The sequence below is a fragment of the Lepidochelys olivacea genome, assembly GCF_965140295.1.
Source record: "Lepidochelys olivacea isolate rLepOli2 genome assembly, chromosome: 1".
NCBI lineage: Eukaryota > Metazoa > Chordata > Testudines > Cheloniidae > Lepidochelys > Lepidochelys olivacea.
Window position 1 is genome coordinate 133,182,541 of NC_140411.1, and position 22,883 is coordinate 133,205,423.

Here is a 22,883-nt window from a genome sequence, read left to right on the forward strand (position 1 = left end):
AATAATCCTTTGGGGTATATCCAAATGTAACTGACTCATTTCATATAAAAATAATGTGTGTGTGTTGCAGGCAGAAGGGGAAGGAAACTCAGTTCTGTCTCTCCCTCCTGTTTCAGGAAAAGGAAAGCACCATTGCTTATAATGGGAGTTCTTGCATAGTTGTCAACCTTTATATCTCAGTATACATAGAATATATCTTATTTGCATCCAAAATGGACTGAACATGCTTGCAGAGCGGTCCACCTACATTAGCAATCAGAATATTCAGTACTGGAATACAGAATGATATAAGAGTTAGAAAAACTGTTGCAATTAATTTTCATTTTGCTTATAACATAAAAGGGAAACTAATGCAAAAGGAATGAAAGATGGGGAAAGCAAAGATGGGTAAAATGGCAAACTTTGGAAACTGTTTGTGGTCTAATCCTGAAAACTATTACTGTCATAAGCATCAGTGGTTGTATTTGGTTAATCAGATGACACATCGGCAGTTGGAAGGGCAGATCAATCTTGACCTTGACCTTAGACAAATTATTATTCAAAGAGTATTTAACTAAGATTGAGTGTCACAGTATAGGCCCCTCGGGATTTGAAGAATTTTTCCACTGTATTGTTTAGCACGTGAGTTTAGTTTTAGAAAGAACTTAATACCTCAAGACTTCATCTTGAAGGTAAGTGCTGTGCATGTGATACAAGTTTGGGATTAACTTCTTGCTAACCAGGACACTGTTTTATATTTTAAGATCCTAGTAGGAGAATCAATTCTTTGTCCGAATCCACAGGATATATAAATTTGCGCTAAGATCTGAATTTATGGGCTACTTGAAGTTGCCAACATTTTAAAAACTTTTGCAAGGGAAAATTGTACAGTTAAGCCAGTGGTCTGGGATTTGCTTCTGCTCTGTTTATTGGGAAGTTTAATGTGTATTTCGGGGAATTTTAGCACTAATATAACACTATGACCCTGATCTTGCAAATATGCACATGCTTAACATGTTTATTTTTTAAAGTAATTTTCAAAACAGGCAAGGTAGATAAGACTTATTATCCCCAATTTACAGATGAGGAAACGAAGACAGAAAACTTAAGTGACTTGACCAAGACCACAGAGGCATGCTATAATACAGCCACCTATAATGGGTGATGTATTTATTTTTTGAAATCTGAGAAATCATCAGTTAAAACAGAGCGTAAGAGGACTTTGGATGCAGTTACTTACTATTAATAGTTGTTTGAGTTGAGCTGAAATAGAGAGACACCTTGGCGCTTTTTAGTCGTACTTGTCCCCAGTATGTTACTGCCTGCAGTTCCACCATGTAGTTGCTGTTGGGTTGCAGTCCCTCCAGGACCACATAATTTTGGGACTATAGCGAAAGAGAATATACACGCAGAATAGTTATGGGATTGCTGGCTCTTATTAAATTAAAAGCAGGCCTGTTGTCTTAGGCACACAAAATTCTTCTTGGAATGAGAAAGAATTTATAAATTTCACCAGAACTCAACTTGCTTTCTTCTTTGATTTTTATTTCATACTCTCTTTCATTTGGACTCTGTTCTGTGTGTAGTTTTTAAAATGCTAAACTTAGTGATGTCTACAGAACTTGCCTGTCTTTAGTAAATATAGGCATCTGCTGTTTTAAGCCAAGACTAAATTTCTTTTTATATGTATAACCAGTTTTTCTGATGCCAAAAAGATTTTGGCCAGTGAAATCTAAACTTTGTGTTTCCCAGCTCCTGGACAGACTCAATTAGCTAAGCAACAGGAAGCTTTGTCTAGAGACAGCTAGTCTGAGGACAGATAGAACATACTGTGCAGTATATTGAACAATATTTTTCTATTTGCTTCTGTTGTTGCTAAAATACCAACAAGAGTGCTTTTCATCTTTGTTAGAGAAAGAAAAGAAACAAACAAACAACCCACAACAACTCAGTTCTCCAATGTCACCGCATGGAGAGGCTCATGAACTGGATTTTCATTCTCTAGTTAACAATCCACAAAGTAAAACAAATCCCATAAGACTGCAAACAAGAGACATAGCCTTTCTGAATTCTTTGCATTTATTTATAGATTTATTCCTAAAAATGCACCATTGTATATTTTGTCAAGCACAAATTTGACTCTGCTTTTTTACTCTGAATTCCTTTCAGAGTAACAGGTTTCAGAGTGGTAGCCGTGTTAATCTGTATCAGCAAAAATAATGAGGAGTCCTTGTGGCACCTTAGAGACTAACAAATTTATTTGGGCATAAGCTTTCGTGGGCTAAAACCCACTTCATCAGATGCATGAAGTGGAAAATACATTAGAGAGGTATAAATACACAGCATATGAAAAGATGGGAGTTGCCTTAGCAAGTGGGTGGTCAGTGTTAACGAGCCAATTCTCAACAGTTGACAAGAAGGGAGGAAAAATAACTTTTGTAGTGCTAATGAGTTCAATGTAATCAAGGTGGCCCATTTCAAACAGATGACAAGAAGGTGTGAGTATCAGCAGGGGAAAATTAGTTTTTGTAGTGACCCACCCACAAGGTGCCACAAGGACTCCTCTGAATTCCTTGTTACTTGTCTAGCTTTCTTGTGTCAACTAGGAGTGGCATGTCAACCATGCAGTGTCATATTTAACACCAAATAGTATGTTAGTACATCTAAAAATATTCAAATTAACAATCATTACTTGGTTTGTTCTGAGAGCGATTTATAAAATTGATTAAGCCTCTTGATTTCCCCAGTTCATGTAGTGGCATTGTTCATTGTAAAATATTGTAGGCCAAATTCTCTGCTGGCAATTCCACTGACTTCATATAGATTTAGTCATAAAAGCATGGACTGGGTTACTTCTAAAAGCAAAATTGGTTAAAAAGTTTGAGTGATCTTATCAAATCAGGGGAATACATCTCTCCATGTCTAGAAATGTGCAATTTTGGTTTTTGGAAAAGTTGTTCTAATATTTAATGGATCATTGATTGGAACTGACTTCAGTGGAGTTCCATCAGGGAATTTCCCCCTTTACTACTATCATTTTATAGCTTTCACAGTATGCTGTAAAAGAACAAAGCACAATGAGATACTTCTCCTCAGAGTAAAAGTAAAGTTATTCTAGGGGCTAATCTCTGCTTTTGGATGTATGTGCTTGGTTGTCATAAGACATGTTCACAGCTCTCATTGAAGCCTAAGGCCAGAACTTGGACCTACTAACATAAAAACGTGTCATCTTGTATGATGGAAAACTGAGATAATGATACTTAATCCTTTGTAAAGTTCTTTTGGATATAAGAGCAAGGTTTTATTTATTATCTGTTTTTAAAACATCTTGATGTTATACACCTTCTACTCATACATCTAAAGTGGTTTTAATTCAAACTAAGGATCCATTTCTATTTCGAATTTCCTTCCTTTTGTGATTTAAAGGACAGCCTTACTACATACCTGGGTAGGGATCCCTGGGATTTGGGGCCTCTTTGGTTGAAGATCTCTGACCTATAGTACTTTACCTGGGAACTTCAGACTTCACTACCTGCCTTTTATATGCCAGCTCTACTCCTGTGTCACCCAGTGGAATATACAGTGGTTATAAGAAAGCAGAGATACCCTGGAATGCTACCCTCATTTTCAATGTGTTTTTAACATGGGGCTTTGAAAGTGAATTTTTAATTGAAGAACACCACATAAAACCAGAGTCTCTGGTCCACTAAGTCCACTTTATGTCATGTAAAACATGGCTGGAAATAGCTAGTGAACTGCCCTTGCATAGGGGAACTCTCTGCTGGTGGAACTCTGGTGCCCCCCAATCTGCAGTGTGAGGGGAATGGGGCATGTGTCAATGGTGTTCCAGAGAGTGATTCCAGGGAAAAGAGCTCCATTATGCGTGATCCTCTGTCATAGCGGAAATTAGAGTAGGCCCCCTGCTGCTTTCACTTCCACTAGGGCCAGGTGGCTGAGGGTCAGAGAGCTGAAATCACCTCCTTGTGGCCCAACACTCTGCACTACGTTCTCAGATGTAGTGAAGAATCAGGAATGTAATATATTGCTAATATGTTGCTCTTAATGTAACTAAGACAAGAGTCTGTCCCATGGCCTTTAGTGGTTTCTATTTTATTACCTATAAAGCTATTTATAAAAAGAAAATGCAATGTGCCTAAGGGGATTACGGCAGCTAGTTTTTCGTTAAACCAATGCGTTACATATCAGTTCAGAAGCTGACATTAATCTTTTCCTATGGAAATATTTCAGCGTATTGGTACAGTAGGATTATTTAAGAAGGATTTTGTTATTATCTTAGACCTACATGGTAACTAACCCATCATAAATTTCTCTGATATGAGCAAACATCACTTCCAGAGTTCCCTTGATATAATGAAAACTATGCTATAGATGACATTTTATTGAATGAGCATTCCATCATTCAGAGGCTTCCAGTAAAATAAGCCTTATGTTAGAGAAATAATTAGTGTTATATATTAATTGTACATCTACAATAGATTCCAGTTTATCTGGATTTAGACACTTAAAATATTTCCATCTGTATATATGGTTCAATTCTGCTGTCAATCAACACTTGCTCCTCCCTTTGACTTCTACAGAACAATAGCAATGCTTATTTCTAAAGAAAACTGGCTATAAAACTATCAGAGTGATCTTCTTGTAAATTAAAAAGGAATACACCTTTCCATCCTATTTATTTATGTGACTTCACATTTATTTGGTACAGCACAATTTTGTTTTTTAAACCAGCAATATGTTTTCATATGCCATGACTGAGTAGGAGCATTTGTGCCTCATTTTCCAGTTTGCTCCTTACCCCATCAGTAGTCTTTCTTCTTTTCTTCTTAGCTGGGATGACAGACTTGCTGCTGACTGTCCAGCTCCAGAAGACTTTGTAGTGATGCACTGGGATATCAGGTTCTTCCGGGAGATCCCAAACAATCCTCACAGTTACACTTCCATCACTATTTGTAGTGGAGTTGGCAATTCTGAGATTAGCTGGGGCTGGTGGAGCAGATGGGTCTGGAGTAAACAAAAACAAAAACACCCCCCCCCCCAAGAATATGAAGTAATATGGATTAAGTAAAGATGACCTTTCTCAGTAACTATTCTACAGATTTAACTGCTGAACTCATAACACCAGCTATCATCACAGTTTGCTTCATTCTTAAGAAACAACTGAATATGTTTCATCAACTTTTGTAAATTATACCACTTGGAATCCAAACTCTTTTCAAATGTACATTCTGGGATTAGGTTTAGTTGTGCCATTATTCTGCAAGTCTTGTTGAACATTTATTATGATGTTCAATAAAAAAAAATATATTACAGATTTTACTTCTGGCTGAGATGAAAAACACATGTAAGGAACTGTATAAGACAAAAATGTTTTATAGATGGTCCAAGAGAAAAATTAACTTCCTTCCAGGAATGAAGAGTAGAATACTGAATTTTTCTCTTCAGTATCCTAAGGGAATTCTCAGGAGATAAGATCTATGTATGCCCCTATCTGTCCATCCTTCCAGGTTCTCATATCAGTGCCCAGCACCATAGTATTTGAGCATTTCCTTAGAGTAAAAACAACAAAGATACATCTCTCTTCCTTTCCTGCCAGCCAGAGGGAGTCCAAACCCAGAAAGCTAATAATACTCTATATGCTCATCATTATAATCTATGCATTCTATTTCAAATAAATAAGACCAATGAACAAATCCTTGCATCTTACAAGGCCTACTATTTTAATTTCTGGTAAGTAATGTGGATCCTGCAACTGCCTCTGTATTTGTGGAACCAAGAACCATCTCAATGATTTATATAGCCAACACGATTCTAATGTGCCTATCACCTTAAAATCTAGGCAGCAATAGCATCTTCATTCAAGGATCTCAAAGAGCTTTATGAATATAAATTAAGTCTCACAATACTTTGAGGTAGGGAAGTGCTATTCTAGCCATTTTATAGATTTGGATTTGTAATACAAATAATTTAAATAATTTAAAACAAAAAGACAATTTTAAAAATACAGCCAAAAAACAGCCTCCCCAAAACCCGAAAATAACCACAGAAATAACTATAACAATCCTTCCAATATTGTCACATTCCTTTCTCTCCAAAAACATCCTGAGTAAAGAGGGCATGCCTCAAGATTTACCTCAAGGTCAATATATGGACTATTCCTCACCACGCAGGAGAATGAATTCAAAAGCTGAATTCAAAAGCTCAAAGCATGTCCTACCAACACCACCCCCAATTTCATGCAGAGGAGGCGTCCAGCATTGGCAGTTCTGCTGTCTGCAACTAGGACAGTATGGCACGGAGAGAGTGTCAAACTATGGCCTAGGCCAGGAAGTCAGTGACAGATCCTGGAAGAGAATTAGGAGGAGGTCCTGATTAGGAGGACCCTATACTACAGGTTGGGCTGATAGCACAGCTTATTATTGAGCTTGCCTGACACTTCTCATTATAAGCAATTAAAAAGTAGGATCCTATAACTTTCCCAAACTAAGTGTTTGGGCTGAAATTTTCCATGTGAAGTGTCTGCCTCAGCCTGAATAGTTTTGCGAAATTTCAGCCCAAATGGTCCAGATGTTTCCAAGATTGAGACTAGGGGAAAATACATTGTTTAACCCTGGTTAAACAATTCTGGTAATCTTTTCTTTGAAATGAGTTCTTTGAACTCCCAAAGAGCAAGTGATCATGTTTGTGCTTAGGGTGGCAGTGGCTCAGAAGTACATTCCCTATAAGGTGTGCCCTAGCTGCTCAGGGGCAGTGTAAGGCCTAGCACTGAAAATGATAGGAGGGAACCGGTCTCTCCTGTACATCCAGTGACACTCCTATTGGCACCCAGGCAGCAAGAATAGTGAAGTCATATGATTTGAATTCAAAAGATAACCTTAATTCTGACATTTCCTATCTGTGCAACCTTAATTTGGCTCCCTTGTGTGTATGCATTACAAGATAGTTTTTAATTACATGATCATATACTGTTGTTTCCACAGGACTCCTGCCTCAGTCAGTGTACAGGATGGTTCTAGACTCATAAAACCCTTGGTATTATCTCCCTTTATTCTCTGAGGCACAGAGAGATTAAAGTCAAAAGTATCCATTAATTTTGGACGCCCTATTTGAGATACCTACGAACTATTTTTCACAGTACTTAGCATCACATAGTACCTTATAACTTCAAAGTACAACTCCCATTGACTTCAGTTGCAGCTGTGAATGCTCAGCACTTCTGTAAACCAGACCCCAGAGTCTCAAGTCAGGCAGCCAGAAAATGAGGAACACACAATTAGTGACCACCTGTGAAAAGTTTGGTTGAAGTGATTTGTCCAGCATCACATAGGAACTCTGAGCCACAGGGTGGGGTAAAATCCAATTCACCAGGGCAGCAATCAGCTCCCTTAACCAGAAGGCCCTCCTTTTTCTTCCTGCAATCCCATCTCATTCACTACACGCTTCCCAACTTCTGCAAGGGTTAGGGCAACCATATTTCCCTATACTGAATACAGGACACGAGGTAACTTACTCGTATTCAAACAACTTCAACGGCAATCAGAACTATGCAGTACAAGCATTCAAATTAACATCGAGTTGACAGAGCACCTGTTAAAAAGAAACACTGCATAGTTGGATTCTTTTTATTTACCTTCCTTAAGGCTTTAGGGTTCACACAGGGAGGGGTCACACACACACACTCTCCCATACCCTTCTCTCACACAGGGGGGTGACTGACCGATGCAACTCTTCCTGACCAGTGCTCTCTTCCCTACATGCCTGGCTGGGCCCCTGGGACGGACCTAGCTCTCTGGGTACCTGGCACCGCATCTTCCTGAGACAACACGTGTGTGTGTGGCGGGGAGGCACGCAGGATTCTATGATAAGAATGTGGCCAGCAGCAGCCTTTCGGCACCCTGCGGGAGGGAAGGGATAGAAGCGGTTTCCAGCTGCAAGAGGGGGGAGGGGGAGAACGAAATGACCTGGCCCATGTCTTTCCAGAGTTCATCTCTTCTCCCCACATCCCCTTGGCTGGAAGCAGCTTGTCCCTTCCTGCCCGCAGTGTCAAAAGGCAGCTAACACCTCCAGGCTGCTGCTGGCCACTGACATAATCCAGCCGCCTCCTGTCCCCCGGCTACAGTGTGGGCAGAAAGGGGTTAATGCCCTAAGGATGCATTGTGCACCAGGGCCCAGGGAACCTGACTGCAGGGGCTTCAGTAAACCCAGTCAGAAGTGGCTCAGCAGGTGAAGGTACCTAGGGGGTGGAGCAGCCCCGTGCTCCCTGAGTTCAGGACCCAGTGTGTGTGTGGAGGGGGGGGAAATGGGTGAAGAGGGTGCTAAGTCCCTGCCCCAGGGGTTGTTGTGGACCCTGCAGGTTCAGGGCAGGAACAGGCTGGAAATCGCTTTCCCCCACCACTCCAGAGCTTAGCTGAGGGTGGAGAGGCTCACCCGTGCCAGCACTGTGTGGGGCTTTGGCACATGCAGGGCTCAGCTCCTCCTGGCCAGCGCCCCGGGCAGAGGGTCTTGGGCTTTCCCGGGGCACTGGGCCAGCTGGAAATGGGACGGGGGCAGGACCCTGCAGGCCAAGAGCCGGCACACAGTGGGGGCTGCACTGACGGACCAGCAGGGGGAGTGGCCGGCCCTGCATACTACGTCTTCGCCACACCACAAGCCTTGCATACCCACCCCCTTGTCAGCCACTGCACCCCCACACACACCGCTGGTGGGCGGGCGGCTGGTGAGCAGGGATCAGGCTAGCAACAGGACCCGCCAGTACTGATGGCGGGAGGAGGGAACTGAAAATATGGGACAATTTGCCCATTTTTAAGAAAAAGTAGGCTACCTGCAGGAGGGCTTAAATATGGGACTGTCCCATTAAAAACGGGACATCTGATCACCCTAGCTGGGGTCCTACACAAAACAACTTCCTTTACTACACACCCCAATTCATCTCCAGAGCAGGTCCATCCTGTGCACTGAATGAGGCAGAGATCCTGTGGAAAAAAAAGTGTGTGATCATGGAATTAAAGACTGTGTCATAATGCATGGGCACAAGGGGACTGAATTAAGGGAAACGACATCATAATGAAGATAATCGACTTATACAAGGAGTGAATTTGGCCAATATTTTAAATGGCAAACTCTAGTAAAACAAGACAATTTTTCCTTCGTTTTTTATGCTTGTTCTAGCCCAACATCATCAGCATCAAAACACTATGGAACTGTAAAAAGAGAAGTTCTTGATCCAGAGTAAAGCAGTGAAACAAGAAAGATTTACACAAATTTAAAAGCATATCAGCTAGAATAACACAGTTTGCCAAACGTCAAGGTATATTACTAGCTTATAACAAACAAAGTAATATGTTTGAAAAGACTCATTTTGCACGTGAACTGTAGGCCTAATGAACCATCCCTTATTAGCAGAAATAAAGCTGGAGGTGTGTAAAAGGGACACCAGACATTCATTTACTGCATGATTCACCTGAGTGTTTTTATAATGGTAAATGAGCTGTTAAATGAACTTTCCAGGCACAGAAAGTTCATCAGATAATCCCCAGGATAAATGGTTTTACTGAAAAATTCCATCACTTAGGGGATGCAAACTGACATGATCACAATTAATAAGGACAGCATTTCCTATTTAAAGACTAGCAGATGTGAAATAATGAATGGCTTATTAATGTCACTAAAAAGGAATTTCAAATAATAATGGCTGCTCCTGTTCCTCACATATTTCACTCAACCACATTTTTGGTTATAAAAATTACCAAGCATACTTGAGTTATTGGACTTGGGCAATTCAAGCTGACTTTCCCCAGTAATGAGGATTCCTCATTTCTTCACGCTTGCTCAAAATCTTTCAGCTCTCTTGGAAACCAGTTTCCTTTTTTCCCTCAGGTGAAGTGTTGCCCTTATAGTCACTTCCTTAACTGTGAAGAATCCACTGCCTCAGTCTTAAGTACATAATTAATCTAGCTATGTATATTGGAAGAACAACTATGAGTGATGTATTTCCGTAGTTAATCTTAAACTAATGTCGGGGACTGTGCTCTAGTATAGTTTATTGTCTACTTTCTACATATGTTAAAACAATCTGTACATGACAACTGTCATATCACAAGGAAATTTATTGAAATCAATTAAAATATATGGTTCACAAATATACGTTTCATGATTTGAGTGCTATGTGCCAAATTCTGAATTTGTTACTAAGGACAAATATTTGATTGACTTAAAGTTTTCGCTATTTATTTGTAACTACATATTTTGTAGATTGTATGGTGGTGTGAGAAACAAATGTTTTATCAGCATGAATGCTGGATGCCCTCCAAAGCACTATGATAATACCAATAAATCAACATCATCATCATCATATTGCCCATGATGGCAAAGCCATAGGTGAATTATACAGGTCATCTCATGTGAGTGTCAAGTAAACCACATGACACCATTGTATATGTTACAGAAGAATTATTTTAAGAGTATTTTAAACAGTATGTCTTTGCAGGTGGAAGGATACAAAAAAGTTATTGAGGCTATTTTTTCATCCCTTTACCTATAAAGACTGGTGGCTTCGTTTTTATAGTGCAATTGTAGAGGGCTCAGGGAGCTCATAAAAAAATTCTAAAAATGAACTGAAATAGCTTCTCTAGATGTATAACTCTGACAACTTTAAAATCTGTCATCTCGGGCTCATTAAGGGCTAGAAACAAGTGCTGTGTGTCCCTTTGGGAAGCTGGGACTCTCCCCTTCCCAATTGGATAAAGCTTCTGCTTTTAGCCTGGCAGGACTGCTGGTAATGGATATTTTTATGTATAGAAAAATGCCCGGTACCCCAAACTGAATCTGGTCAATCCTGTAAAGTGACTATGTTGTTTTTTCTTATACCACCTCCTGGGAACTTTCAGGAAACCTGAAATGTCCCTATTTTTTTTCATTTCATCAGTGAAAACATATGGGGTGAAATCCAGGCCCACTGAAGCCAAAGGCAAAACTCCCATTGAATCACAGGGTCGGGATTTCACCCAGAGTATTTTTTATAACTACAAAACCCTGGTGGAAGACATTGCTATACCAAGTAACATTTGCTCTGGCTTTACCGAAACCAACACTCCAGCTGGACAAACATGCACTGTGATGAAAAGCATTTGGTAAGAAGTGAAGAGTTGAATGGGAATAGATGCTACCAGAGCTGTTCTTTTGCTGAAATGGAATGTTAACACCATTCTTCAGAGTTCCATGAAAAACTCATTCAGAACGCTAAGTCCTAGATCCTAACTCCATTTAGGTGCCTAAATTCCTTTGAGGATCCGATCCTACGTTCCTTGAAAAAATTCTTCTTTTCTAAGGGATTTATATGTCACCCTTCTGAGTCACATGCCAGCAGTAGTGACAACACCACATATTTTCAGAGTATTCTCTTTTGTGTACCTATTTGTGGTCCTAAAAAAAAATAAACGGAGGTGACATTTTTAATTGTTATCATCCTGGACCTTGGACTTTTGGTTGGAGAAATTTCACATTTGAGGGAGAAAGAGGTAAAAATTCTCTAGACTGGTGATTTTTAAAAAAATCTAGCACTGTTTGAAGTTACTTAAAAATTTGGACTATTAGAATAAATCCTGTGAAGACAGATTAGCAAGCGGAAGGCAATATGAATACTGTTTGTTTGGACAGTAGCAATAAAATATTGCCTGGAGGTGGGGAATATTTCCTGAGATTGTGATGTAGGTACAGAACTCCAGCTGGTATAAATTGTCATACCTCCATTTAAGTCAATGGAGTCCACTGAAATTAATGGAACTATGACAATTTACACCAGCAGAGGATCTGTTCCATTTTATCTAAAGCTAACGTATCATTACTTTCTCTAATGTCTTTACATGCAAATACTGGTACCTAATTTTATTTATAGACATTTCTATGACACTCATCGCCACGACAACTGACAAAACTACCTCCATAAAAGTCTAAATATTTTGGAATCTCCCGTTTTTCTGTGATTTAAAAATTTTTTATTTCAGACAAAAGTCACAAGTGAGAACCAATAGAGGATAAGCCAGACATAGTGTACTGTGAACACAAAGAAAGTGTCATGTGAAATTTCTTAAATATCAAATACAGAACATTGTAATTAACCAGCCAGAGTGTTCTTCCCTAATAATGTGTTCCCCAATTATCTGATAACACTTTTTTCATATTCTTGCTTTTACTATTGCATTATTGAATGAAAAAGTTGTTTCTACCAGACACTGACAAGTCATATCATGGTTTGTACATCAAGGCAAATGCTAGTGGCAAAGAAATTTTGTATCAAAATAATGCAAAAAGCTTATAGAGTTCTACAGAAACAAAATACTGATTAATGTGACTACAGTGATAACCTGTTATCATATTTTACCCAAAGGGTAAAAAAGCCCCTCTCTCCTCCCCACGTGCTGGACTGACCCGACCCCCCTCCCACCCTACCCCGTTATCTGCCTGTGCGGGGCTGGCCTGGCCCAGCCCAGCTGCTCTCCCGAGCCCTCCCTCTCACACAGGGCTGGCATTGCTGCTTGCCCCCTCTCTCTCCTGAAGGTTCCTCTGCACCCTGCTAGGGGTCACACCCCACTTTTTTGCCAAAACTGTGGGTTTGTCCAGTTTGCTCTTGCCAACTGATCATCAGTTGGCAAGAGCAAGTGGGACAAACGCCCAGTTTTGCCAAAAAAGTTGGGATGGCCAGGACAGGACAGGACACCCTACATGTTACCTTATAGTTACACTTCATTAACCCCATTTACTGAGCACCTTAAAATATAAATTAGTTAGGTGCACTTTGTCTTGATACCTTTTTCGAAGATGACACTATTTTATAATTCCAGTTCTGGAGTTTCTCAAATGCTTATTTTTGTTACTGTTGTTGTTGCAGAGCCATGTGCTTACCTGAGGGTACAATCATATCTTTTGGTTGCAGAAACATTGATATCAGTGTTTGCAACGCTTTCCTTTGTGGTTAGTACTGTAGTTCAAGTAAAAAAAAAATCATCATATATACTTCAATTTGGCACACAGACCTGTCCTCGATCTGGAAATAATTCTGGGCTAAGCAACATGACAAGTAAATCACTTCTCACCTCAAGAAATGATAGCTTCATTAGGTCAAGGTTGAGGTCACCGTCACAGCACATTGGGCAAATGCTGCATTTGTCTGCACCATATCTGGCCTGTGTATCCCCAAAGAAGTTAAATTCCTGTGTTGCTGGTTACTCTGCCATCACATGCAAAACTTTGTCCCCATATCCCCCAAAAGAGGAATCCTTGCTGTTTAACTACCTCCTCCCCCATATCCTCGACAATTTTAAAAAAATTAATGTATTGCTATATTAATTATCTTTACTATATTGAAAACCACCTTACATCCAAAAGCACTTTGCAACCTTAACAAACCAATACATACAAACCATGCAGCGGGATCATTTAATCCATTACCAAAATGCAACCATTTCTTGGTCAAAACTTGGAAACTGCTTAATGTGTAATGAGCATAACGAATAAATGAATTCTACTGTCTGCCATAATGTAAAAAGGACACTAGAACTTGGAATTCTCCTTCTGACTTGTAATAATCAGAGCAAGTTTGGTTCTAATTTAGGATCTTTTTTCACTTCACATATTATATAAAATGGATCACCAAACACTGTCTTTTAAACATTTTACCTTATAAGTCTTTACAAAACTGTTGAAGCTGCATCACAGACAAGTTTCTAGCTATTAAACAGTTCCAAGGCATATGCCGAGGGATCCGTTTTGCCCATTGGAAATGGCACACATAAACCAGCTGTGCAACAGTATAAAAAAATCATTGGTCTCATAGGAGCAACAGAAGGAGTTTTATTGCTGGGAGTGGGTGTCTGTTCTGGTTTTACTAACACTCAGTAATGTATGCATGAAATCACATCCAGTATGGTACTAATGTGCTGTGAAAACAATGTTGTCTGCTTCCTTTTTTTTGGTAATTTATACTGTGTATGCTAGTAACTGCCTTCATGCTGAAGACAAAAGCCTCTAGCAGAGGGAGAGTGTTTTGGCTGTTTGTGTGTGTTTGATGACCTATATAGCCTCTTTTTGCTTAGGAAAATGGCACATTAATCTAGGAATAGGCTTGAAAAATAAATGCATTACATGACAATGTTTAATGTTGATCCCTCCAGTTAACTGCAGACCCTGTTCTTGAGAGACTAAACCTCCATTATATACAAAGCTGGATTAGGTTAATACTACACGACTAGAGCCTCAAAACACTGACCTAAATGCACTTTTGTTACTTCTGAATAAGTGAATTTCATACTGTGTCATACTAACAAGTCATATCATTGGCATCAAGCACCTTTCAGGCAGGTAACTGATCATCCACACGAGTTGGGGTTGGGCACAAGTAGCTTTCTACAATCTTCTGCACCCAGACACACACAGTAATGGAGCACAGGGATTGCTGCCTCCCAAGGAGCCCTCCTCCTTCCCATTCCAGAGCCCATTGGCACAGATTGGGGAATAGAACCAGTAAACGTGTGAGGGGGAAAAAAATTATTGGTTTTTTTTGTTTATGATTTTGTTTATTTGTGAAAATCTTTTGTTTTGGAAAATATTAGCCGCTCAAATGAGCAAAAGATTGCAAAAAAAGTAAGTCAAAAATTCAAGATCTCTAAATCAGCTCTCTTGGGGAGCATCATTCTGATTGTTATTATTTGTATTGCAGCACCCCAGTCATGGACCGAGACCCCACAGTGCTAAGTGCTGAACAAAATGACAGTCCTTGTCCCAAAGAGCTGGGCATTCTCTCACGCGGACAAGTACCTCAGGGAGGGATTTTTTTTTTCTTTCTGTGGCACAGTCCCTTAAGGAGTTCCCCCTGGGGCAGTGCAGCTTGACTCCACTCCCAATGCAACGCCATGCATATTGGCCACACTTGAACCCTTTATCTGAGAAAAAAACCAAACCAAGCACACAAAAAACAGCTGCTCCTTTGTAACATTCTGAATATTTTATGATTGTTGTTCTCTCCAATGAGGTCACTGATTATCTGAGTGTAATAAGAAGTATTTATTTATATAGTGTTACAAACAAATAAGTGAGCTCGTGCCAAACTACCAAGTTTCTCAAATCCTTACAATATAAAGGCAGCAGGGACTACACTGTGTTAAAAAAAATCAAACCAAATAGACTCAGAATGGTCTAGAGCAGGGGTTCCCAAACTTGGTTCGCAGCTTGATTAGGGTAAGCCCCTGGCGGGCTGTGAGACACTTTGCTTACCTGAGCATGAGCAGGTATGGCTGCTCACAGCTCCCATTGGCCGGGAACGGTGAACCGCGGCCACTGGAAGCGGCCTACCTGCGGACGCTCAGGTAAACAAAGTGTCTCGCAGCCCACCGGAGCTTACCCTGAACAATCTGCAAGCCAAGTTTGGGAACTCCTGGTCTAGGGTCATTATCATTGGAACGCTTCACGAAATAAGCAGTTTGTTGTGGTTTGGTTTGGTTTTTTAAGAACAAGAAGATGGAGAACACCAGGGTGGATGCGACTCAGGTGGATGCAGTTTGCTTGAACTCTGAAGTGTCCCCCGGGGAATCCCCAAACATGGTCCCCTAAAGCCCCTAAGAAATATTGCACCCAACTATTGTGACCCCCAAGGTGCCCTCTAGCACCACATTATCTTCTCCAAATCCAAAAGCACCAAAGAAAGCACGCAAGAAAGCAAGAAAGCAAGAAAGCAAGAAAGCAAGAAAGAAAGAAAGAAAGAAAGAGAAGATCCGCCTGCCCTCCTTCTACAAACAAGATGGTGCCTGAGCCCGATGGAACACAGGTGATAACTATACTGCAACAGGTGACCATGGATACTGTTGAAATTAAATCTACATTTTCCACCCTACAGGCCACCATGACTGAAATTGAGAGTGCACTACAGCTGTAACCAGAAGGATGAGTGAAGCAGAACACAGAATTTCTGAAGGGAAAGATGATTTCAGAGAGAACAAATTACAGATTATGAAGAACTGTTATGGTATCAGGACCATTAAGACCAAGCTATTGGATCTAGAAAGCCACTCACAATGATGTAACATCAGGATTGTAGGTGTCCCTGGGGGAATAGACAAGTAAACCCTCCATATTTGTCCCTAAACTATTAAATTGTTGTATCTGCCAGTAGAGTTTTGGTTTGATATACAAGGGGCACACCAGACCCTTGCCCCCAAGCCAGCTCCAGGAAGTCAGTCTGGAGCATTGATTGTGAAGTTCATGAAGTTTACCACTAAGGGACTTATCTTGCAGAAATCCAGAGAAAAAAGAAGCTGTTATAGGGAGAACCAGCAATTAAAATACTGCTCTTTCATGATTATGCCTGTGATGTGGTTGCAATGATGTCAGCTTTTAACCAAAAAAAACCATTGGCCAGGAAGATGGACTTGAAGTATTTTGTTAATTACATGAAAACACTCCATATTAACAGTGGTGAGAAGACAGTATCATTCAGTTCCCCTCAGGAGGCAGAAAAATGCAAGCTCTTTTCTTGCAAGAGGAGACATCTACGGAATGATCTGATTATACAGAATTTATGTTTTGCTCTCTGAGATCTTATATGGCTGCTCTAAAAATGTTGATGGACAGTGGTTGATATTGATGTTAGTTCTTGTTTTTTCTTTCTCTCTGGAGTTGAAGAGTTAAAGGGTTATTATCAATTTACTACCTATTGCCTTAACTCATGGGAAAGGAACTTCAATGTAAAATTTATCATTTCATTAGTTTATATATATAAAATCATTGTTTTATTAGATGGTGCTTCTTTATGGACTAATGTATCAAGATTCTATTGGTAATAAGGGATTACTATATTAATGTTTGGGGCCCCAGGGGCTGTGAAGATCTCCAAGTTTCACCTGATCCAGCAGCCCCCTCTGGGTGTCAAGTGTGTGGTTTTGGGCTGTTTACACAGATTCTTCTTTTTTGATTGTATAGTACTAATGTGTATTTCTCTCTCCACTATCTTTTCCATGTTATTTTACTTATTTAATTTCTCTGCCACCATCCTGTTACTGTCCCATGCTAGGAATTTCATTCCTACTCTTGTAGAATAGGTACTGGGAAGTGACAACCTACCCCTAGATTATATAACTTTTGCTGCCCAGCTATGCAAGAACTATATGGCACTCAGGAAATGTTGCTATTTCATTTATTCACAAAGTGACCTTATATTTTACCCAGTATATTTTAACAATGATGGCTCTGATAATTAAATGTGTCTCCTGGAATTTAAAGGATTTTAATAACCCCGTTCAAAGAGGGGGAAAAAATACTCAATGCTTAAAAAAAGAGAATGTTGCCTTTGTTATGCTCCAGGAGACACATCTGACAGAACATGAAGCTTGTAAACTGAATAAAGCTTGGGTAGGCTTCTCAGTTTCTGGTTTGCTTTTATTCTAAAGCTAAGGCTGTTGTCATACTAATACATCAAAAGTTTAATATTAATATTCTGAGGATAATATCTGACAGTGAGGTCCGATTTGTTGTTCTCATGGATGAAATTGGCAATTCTAAAATCATCTTTGCCAATCTCCACAGGACAAAGCAGGATGATCCCAAATACTTTCATGAGTGTAAATGACATGGGCCTCCATCCTATTATTATAGTTGGAGACTTTAATGAAACTCTAGATCTAGTCCTTGATAAATCTTATAAAACCACTAATACTTATCAGGTACTTCATACATACATGGTTGATTTAGGCTGATTTAGACAAGATGTGAGGAGACTGGGCAATCCTATAGCCAAAGACTATAGGGTTTTGTTTTTTTCTTCAGCTCATCCAACAAATTCAATATTGGACTATTTCTTAGTGGCACAAGATGATTCATTCTGTCACCGATTGTGGTATTTGTACTATTATTATATATGACAGTGTTCCTATACATATGTCTTTCTTATGGAGGGAGACATAAAATATTTCAAAATAAATACCCAATAGCTGAACCAATCCGCTGAACACTAGGGTTATGTAACAATTATTTCATTCTAGACATGTTTCATCTTACTGGACTTGTGAATGTGGCACAGATGTTGTCACAGCCACAAAAAGTGCCAGCAGCCCTGAAAAATTATATAAATTCCTGAAGAGAGGTAAATTTGACTATGGAGTTGATCAGCTAACTATTCTCTACTGCTTGCATGACAATTCACATTTCTTTGTTGAGGGCTGCAGTTTAGCCTTGAAAACAGTTACTTGTGAGGGTTACAGTAACCTTTTGAACAAGGTTGATTATACTTTTTGCTGCTATAAAGATGCAAATTATTTTAGTTTCTTCTGCAACAGAATGTAAAAAGTACTCCAGGCTTTCGCTGTCCTTGTCATAGAATTCTTAGGGCTTTTTCTGCCAACAGACCAACCAGGAATAGTAGGTTATACATGCAAGCGCCGGGGAGGGGCAGAAGGGTAGGCTGCAGAAAATAGGAGGCTCCAAATATCTAAAATGTGGTCATTTTCCATGTGGGTATTTAGAGCCATATGTTCCTGGGGGTAGCACACTATGGAGTGAAGAAACATGTTAGAACTTACTACAAATCCTGCCTGAAAATGCCATGCAAAAGCCAAAACTTCATGGTTAATATGTTACATCTCTACACAATTACAGTTTTAAATTGCATCCAGACAGAATATTTGTCTCAGACTAACAAAATCCAAACAAATAATTGAGGTGTGGTGTACAGCAGCATGAATGTAGCCAGAGAAAAGTCAACATGTTACATTTGCTACCCCAGGGGGGAAAAAAAACATTTACTTCAGAACACAGAACAAGTTACTGCTGTTCTGGCCACTAGTAGTTTGCTCCTGACAGACATCTGCACCTTGATGAGATGGCATGACTTTTAGACGTAGTCTACACTGAAAAAGATTTGTTGGTACAACTATAGCCACACAGAAAAATCCTAATGTGGATGCAGTTATACCAGCAAAAAAGTGCCCATGCCAGTATAATTTATACCAGTTCAGCAAGTAAATTAAGCTAGACCAGCACTTTCATGCCCGTATAACTACATCTGCATGAAGAAAATTTGCTGGTATAGAAATGTTGCAAAAAAACCAAAAGCAAACACACACACACGCACGCACACACACACATACACACCCCAAACAACACTGTAATACTGGCAAAAGTTTCTAGTGTATACCTTGGCCTTAGTCTCATGTTAGTGGATGTTCAATCACACAAGGGACACCTCCAAAGCATCAAGACCTTCGGATAGTTATAATGAACAACATCACTTCTCCAGTAGTTAAATTAATTGAGAACTTTTGACTATTGTCTGTTTATCCATCTGTCTAGGTATACATAGCCCTCATTACAATAGACTCTGTGCACATCTATAAATCCAAGGTATCCAACACAACAGCATATCTCCTCTTATAGTACACATAGCAGTTTATGCTAAAAGAAAAATAGAAAAAGTCGTCTTCTCGTTATTTTTTTAATTTAAACTTTCTTATGGGTGAACTCAAAAGGTGTCAGAACTAGAAAATGAACTCTTATTTATTCACAGAATGGTGAGGATGGGCAGTGGCTTTGAAAACTATCAATATGCCTCAACCCTGACAGGCAGTAATAACGTATTCATTCAGTCCTCATACCCTTTCACTCTGATTTATTTACCAAAATTGCCAGCAATAGTACATGCCCTTGTTAACTGTGACCATGTTGGTCGCTGCTGGGCTTTATTAAGCTATACTTATTCCAGACCAGAGTCCAAAAATTAAAAGCTCCATTAGCAATGGCCCATATCAGCTATTTCTTTTATACAACTACCTTTACGTTATATAGAACACTCCAGAGTCCATTGGTAAAACACTGCATAAGTTACACATGCAAAAGCCCCATTTACTCTAAAGGGAGTCAGAAAAGAACATTAATTAACATGCCCCTTTTCATAGCATTTTATTAAACTTCCTAATGTGTTTTGTAAAATTACAATTAAAGTTAAGGAGGACTTGTGGCACCTTAGAGACAAACAAATTTATTTGAGCATAAGTTTTCGTGAGCTACAGCTCACTTCATTGGATGCATGCATAATTAAACTTAATTCATCTTCAGAAAATAGTATAACAATTGAGAGTTTGTAGTAGGTTGTGTTGGGATAAGCTGATACTTATTGACTTTGGACCAGGGGCCAAATTCCAGCTTGGGGGACATCGCCAAGAGCCACACTAGTCAATGGGGGTAAATGGAAGCATGACATCCTCTCTCTCGTTTTCTCAATTGACCCTCATTCTTCCATCTATCTTTCATTCCAATTTTTAAATTCCATTTCTCCTCCTCCTGGAGGCTTTTTCTCCTATTCCTCAGAGCATGTCTGTATTTCCATTATTCCTACCAAAGTTACCATCACAGATGAGACATCTTCCTTTTCCCTGTCCCCATTCCTCAATGTTCTCACACCTCTTCCCTTCATTTCTCTAATCAGGTTTAGCCCACCATATGCAGAAGAGAGGTGAATCCTGAAACTAAACCTGTTCAGGAACTCTTCATGCATTTAACATGTTAGCTCTACATTTACTCTTTTAGCTCACGGGGGAAAGGGATGCCATTTCTGTTGTCTGCTGAAAGCTGCTGAGCTGTGGCTAGGAAGGATCTGGACTGAGCAGTTTACCTGTGTGGTATACAATGAGTGTCAAAGTGGCAAGTAATAAAAAATGTCTAAAAAATGTCTCAGACATTGAGACATTGAGTAATAGCCAATTACTGTGACCATAATTGCTTGATTATGTCTCCATGTAACATGCTGAATATTTGCCCCACCTTCTTCATTGGAGTTCTGATGCCTTCAGAATGTTGACGCTCAGAGGACATACAGAAATAGAAAAGTATATGGTTCTTGAAGTGTGCTGCATCAAACATCACTAAAGATTTGTGTCACCTATTTCCAAAATGAACAAAAAGTCTGTCTATCTTAGGGATTTATACTGCCATGCATCACCACGTGAGTGCCTTCTATATAAAAGCAAATAGAAACCACAAAGTCTCTAGTTGAGTTCATGAAATTTCTAGCACTTCTTCCTCTTCAGAGTAAAAAGTTTGCTTGATTTATGTTTTTGATGGTGCCAGAGACCTTGTGATCCCTGCTAGGAGGTGGAAGGGCATGCACAGAGAAGCAGAACTAAGTCAAATTACTGGTGCTATAATTGCTTGAACACAACCAACAAAATTATGTGATACCGTCTGTCCAGCAAATGGCAGGAATATATTCCCTATGAAAATAACAAATATTGAGACTACTTGCAACAGCATATGTTGAGATCTCAGTTCTTTCATATTTGACTTTCAGTATCATGTGGTCAGGAGAACTTCAGTTCTCTTACTAGCAGTGTTGAAAGAACCCAAAAGGATGTTCATTAATTCTGAGACCCCCTTGCAGATAAAAGAATAATGGCATCATTAACCTTTAATCTATGTAATAACTTCAGTCAAACCTGGGCCATTCCTTAAGCTAATGACTAAATGCAGACAACCCACCCATTGAAAATCCAGAACAAAAACATTAAGAAGATTGGGTTGCATTCCATGTGTAGCCAAGATGAGGGTGAGATGGAGGAAATGAATACTAACCTTTAGAGGAGCGGAAGTGCTTACTGGGTGCTGTGAAGCCTCTTGTCCCATGCACATTAACGGCAGCCACTCGGAACTGGTACCACCTGCTGGGTCTTATGTCAGACAGTTGTACTCTTTCCTCTGTAGTCTGGTGGGAAAAATGTCATAACACACTGACTCCTTTTATTCTGAAATGTTAATCTTACTGTCTCACATCTTCTGACATACACTAGCTTATTCAGTAGGGTTTTTGAGGTTGGGGACACTGGAGAAATTGTTTTAAGTACACATAAAATTGTGAAATCATAAGTGCCGGCAGATTCCAACTACTGCACATTACTCTGGCAGCCCACCTTAGTTGTGAACTGCAACACATCTACGATTCTTAGCAAAGGCTTCTGACCATGCTAAACTGTACAAAACAGTGTGGATTTTTATTATTATTTTTTTAAAATATCCCTCAAAAAATCAGCTTAAGTGACAAAGCTTACTTTCACTTGTGACTTAAGTGGGCAAGATTCTGGTCTCCCCTTCACCTGTATACATTCAGGAGAACTGGATGGAAATGTTTTCCAATTATAATTACTGTGGAAATCAATTCAGGGGGAGGAAATCTCTATAAGGATCTCCTTGCAGAGACAGAGCAAGGATTTGTTTCCAGCAGAATACACTTTAAGGCCTATCCAAAAACACTACAGATCCTTAGGAATGCATAGGAGGCAGAGCCTTCTCTCTGTGTGGAAATGTGGCCATCCACCTGGTTCCTGAAAGTGAGGCTCCACTGTAACCATCCTGGATATGGCTGCATCCTGGACCCATTTTTAAAGAGGATCTTCACAGAATCACAGATTATAATGTCAGAAGGGACCACTGCAATTATCTAGTCTGACCTCCTGCATAACACAAACCATAGAAATTCCTTGGATTAATTCTTGTTTAAATAGACCATATCCTTTAGAAAAACATCCAATCTTGATTTAAAAATTTCCAGTGATGGAGTACTCACCACAACCCTTGATAAGTTGTTCAAATGATTAATTACCCTTAAAATATACCTTTACTCTTAAAAAGCTTGCACCTTATTTCAAGTCTAGCTTCAACTTCCAGTCATTGGATCTTGTTATATCTTTGTCTGTTAGAGTGAAGAGACCAGAAGTGGACACAGTATTCCAGCAGCGGTCACACCAGTGCCAAATACATGGGTAAAATAACCTCTCTATTCCTACTAAAGATTCCCCTATTTATTCATCCAAGGATTGCATTAGTCCTTTTGGCCACAGTATAGCATGGGAAGCTCA

The 22,883-nt window shown here is 39.6% G+C and overlaps 1 protein-coding gene across 2 annotated transcripts in view; it reads right to left on the reverse strand.

Moving 5' to 3' along the window:
- ANOS1 (anosmin 1) overlaps window positions 1-22,883 on the reverse strand; it is a gene marked incomplete at its 5' end in the record, with an annotated part of 183,478 nt that overhangs the window by 37,518 nt on the left and 123,077 nt on the right. For both annotated transcript variants that reach the window (XM_084647311.1, XM_084647312.1), the window contains 3 exons: window positions 1,220-1,364; window positions 4,796-5,001; window positions 21,604-21,733. In XM_084647311.1, the coding sequence (XP_084503437.1) occupies window positions 1,220-1,364; window positions 4,796-5,001; window positions 21,604-21,733 (481 nt within the window). The remainder of the gene's footprint in view (window positions 1-1,219; window positions 1,365-4,795; window positions 5,002-21,603; window positions 21,734-22,883) is intronic.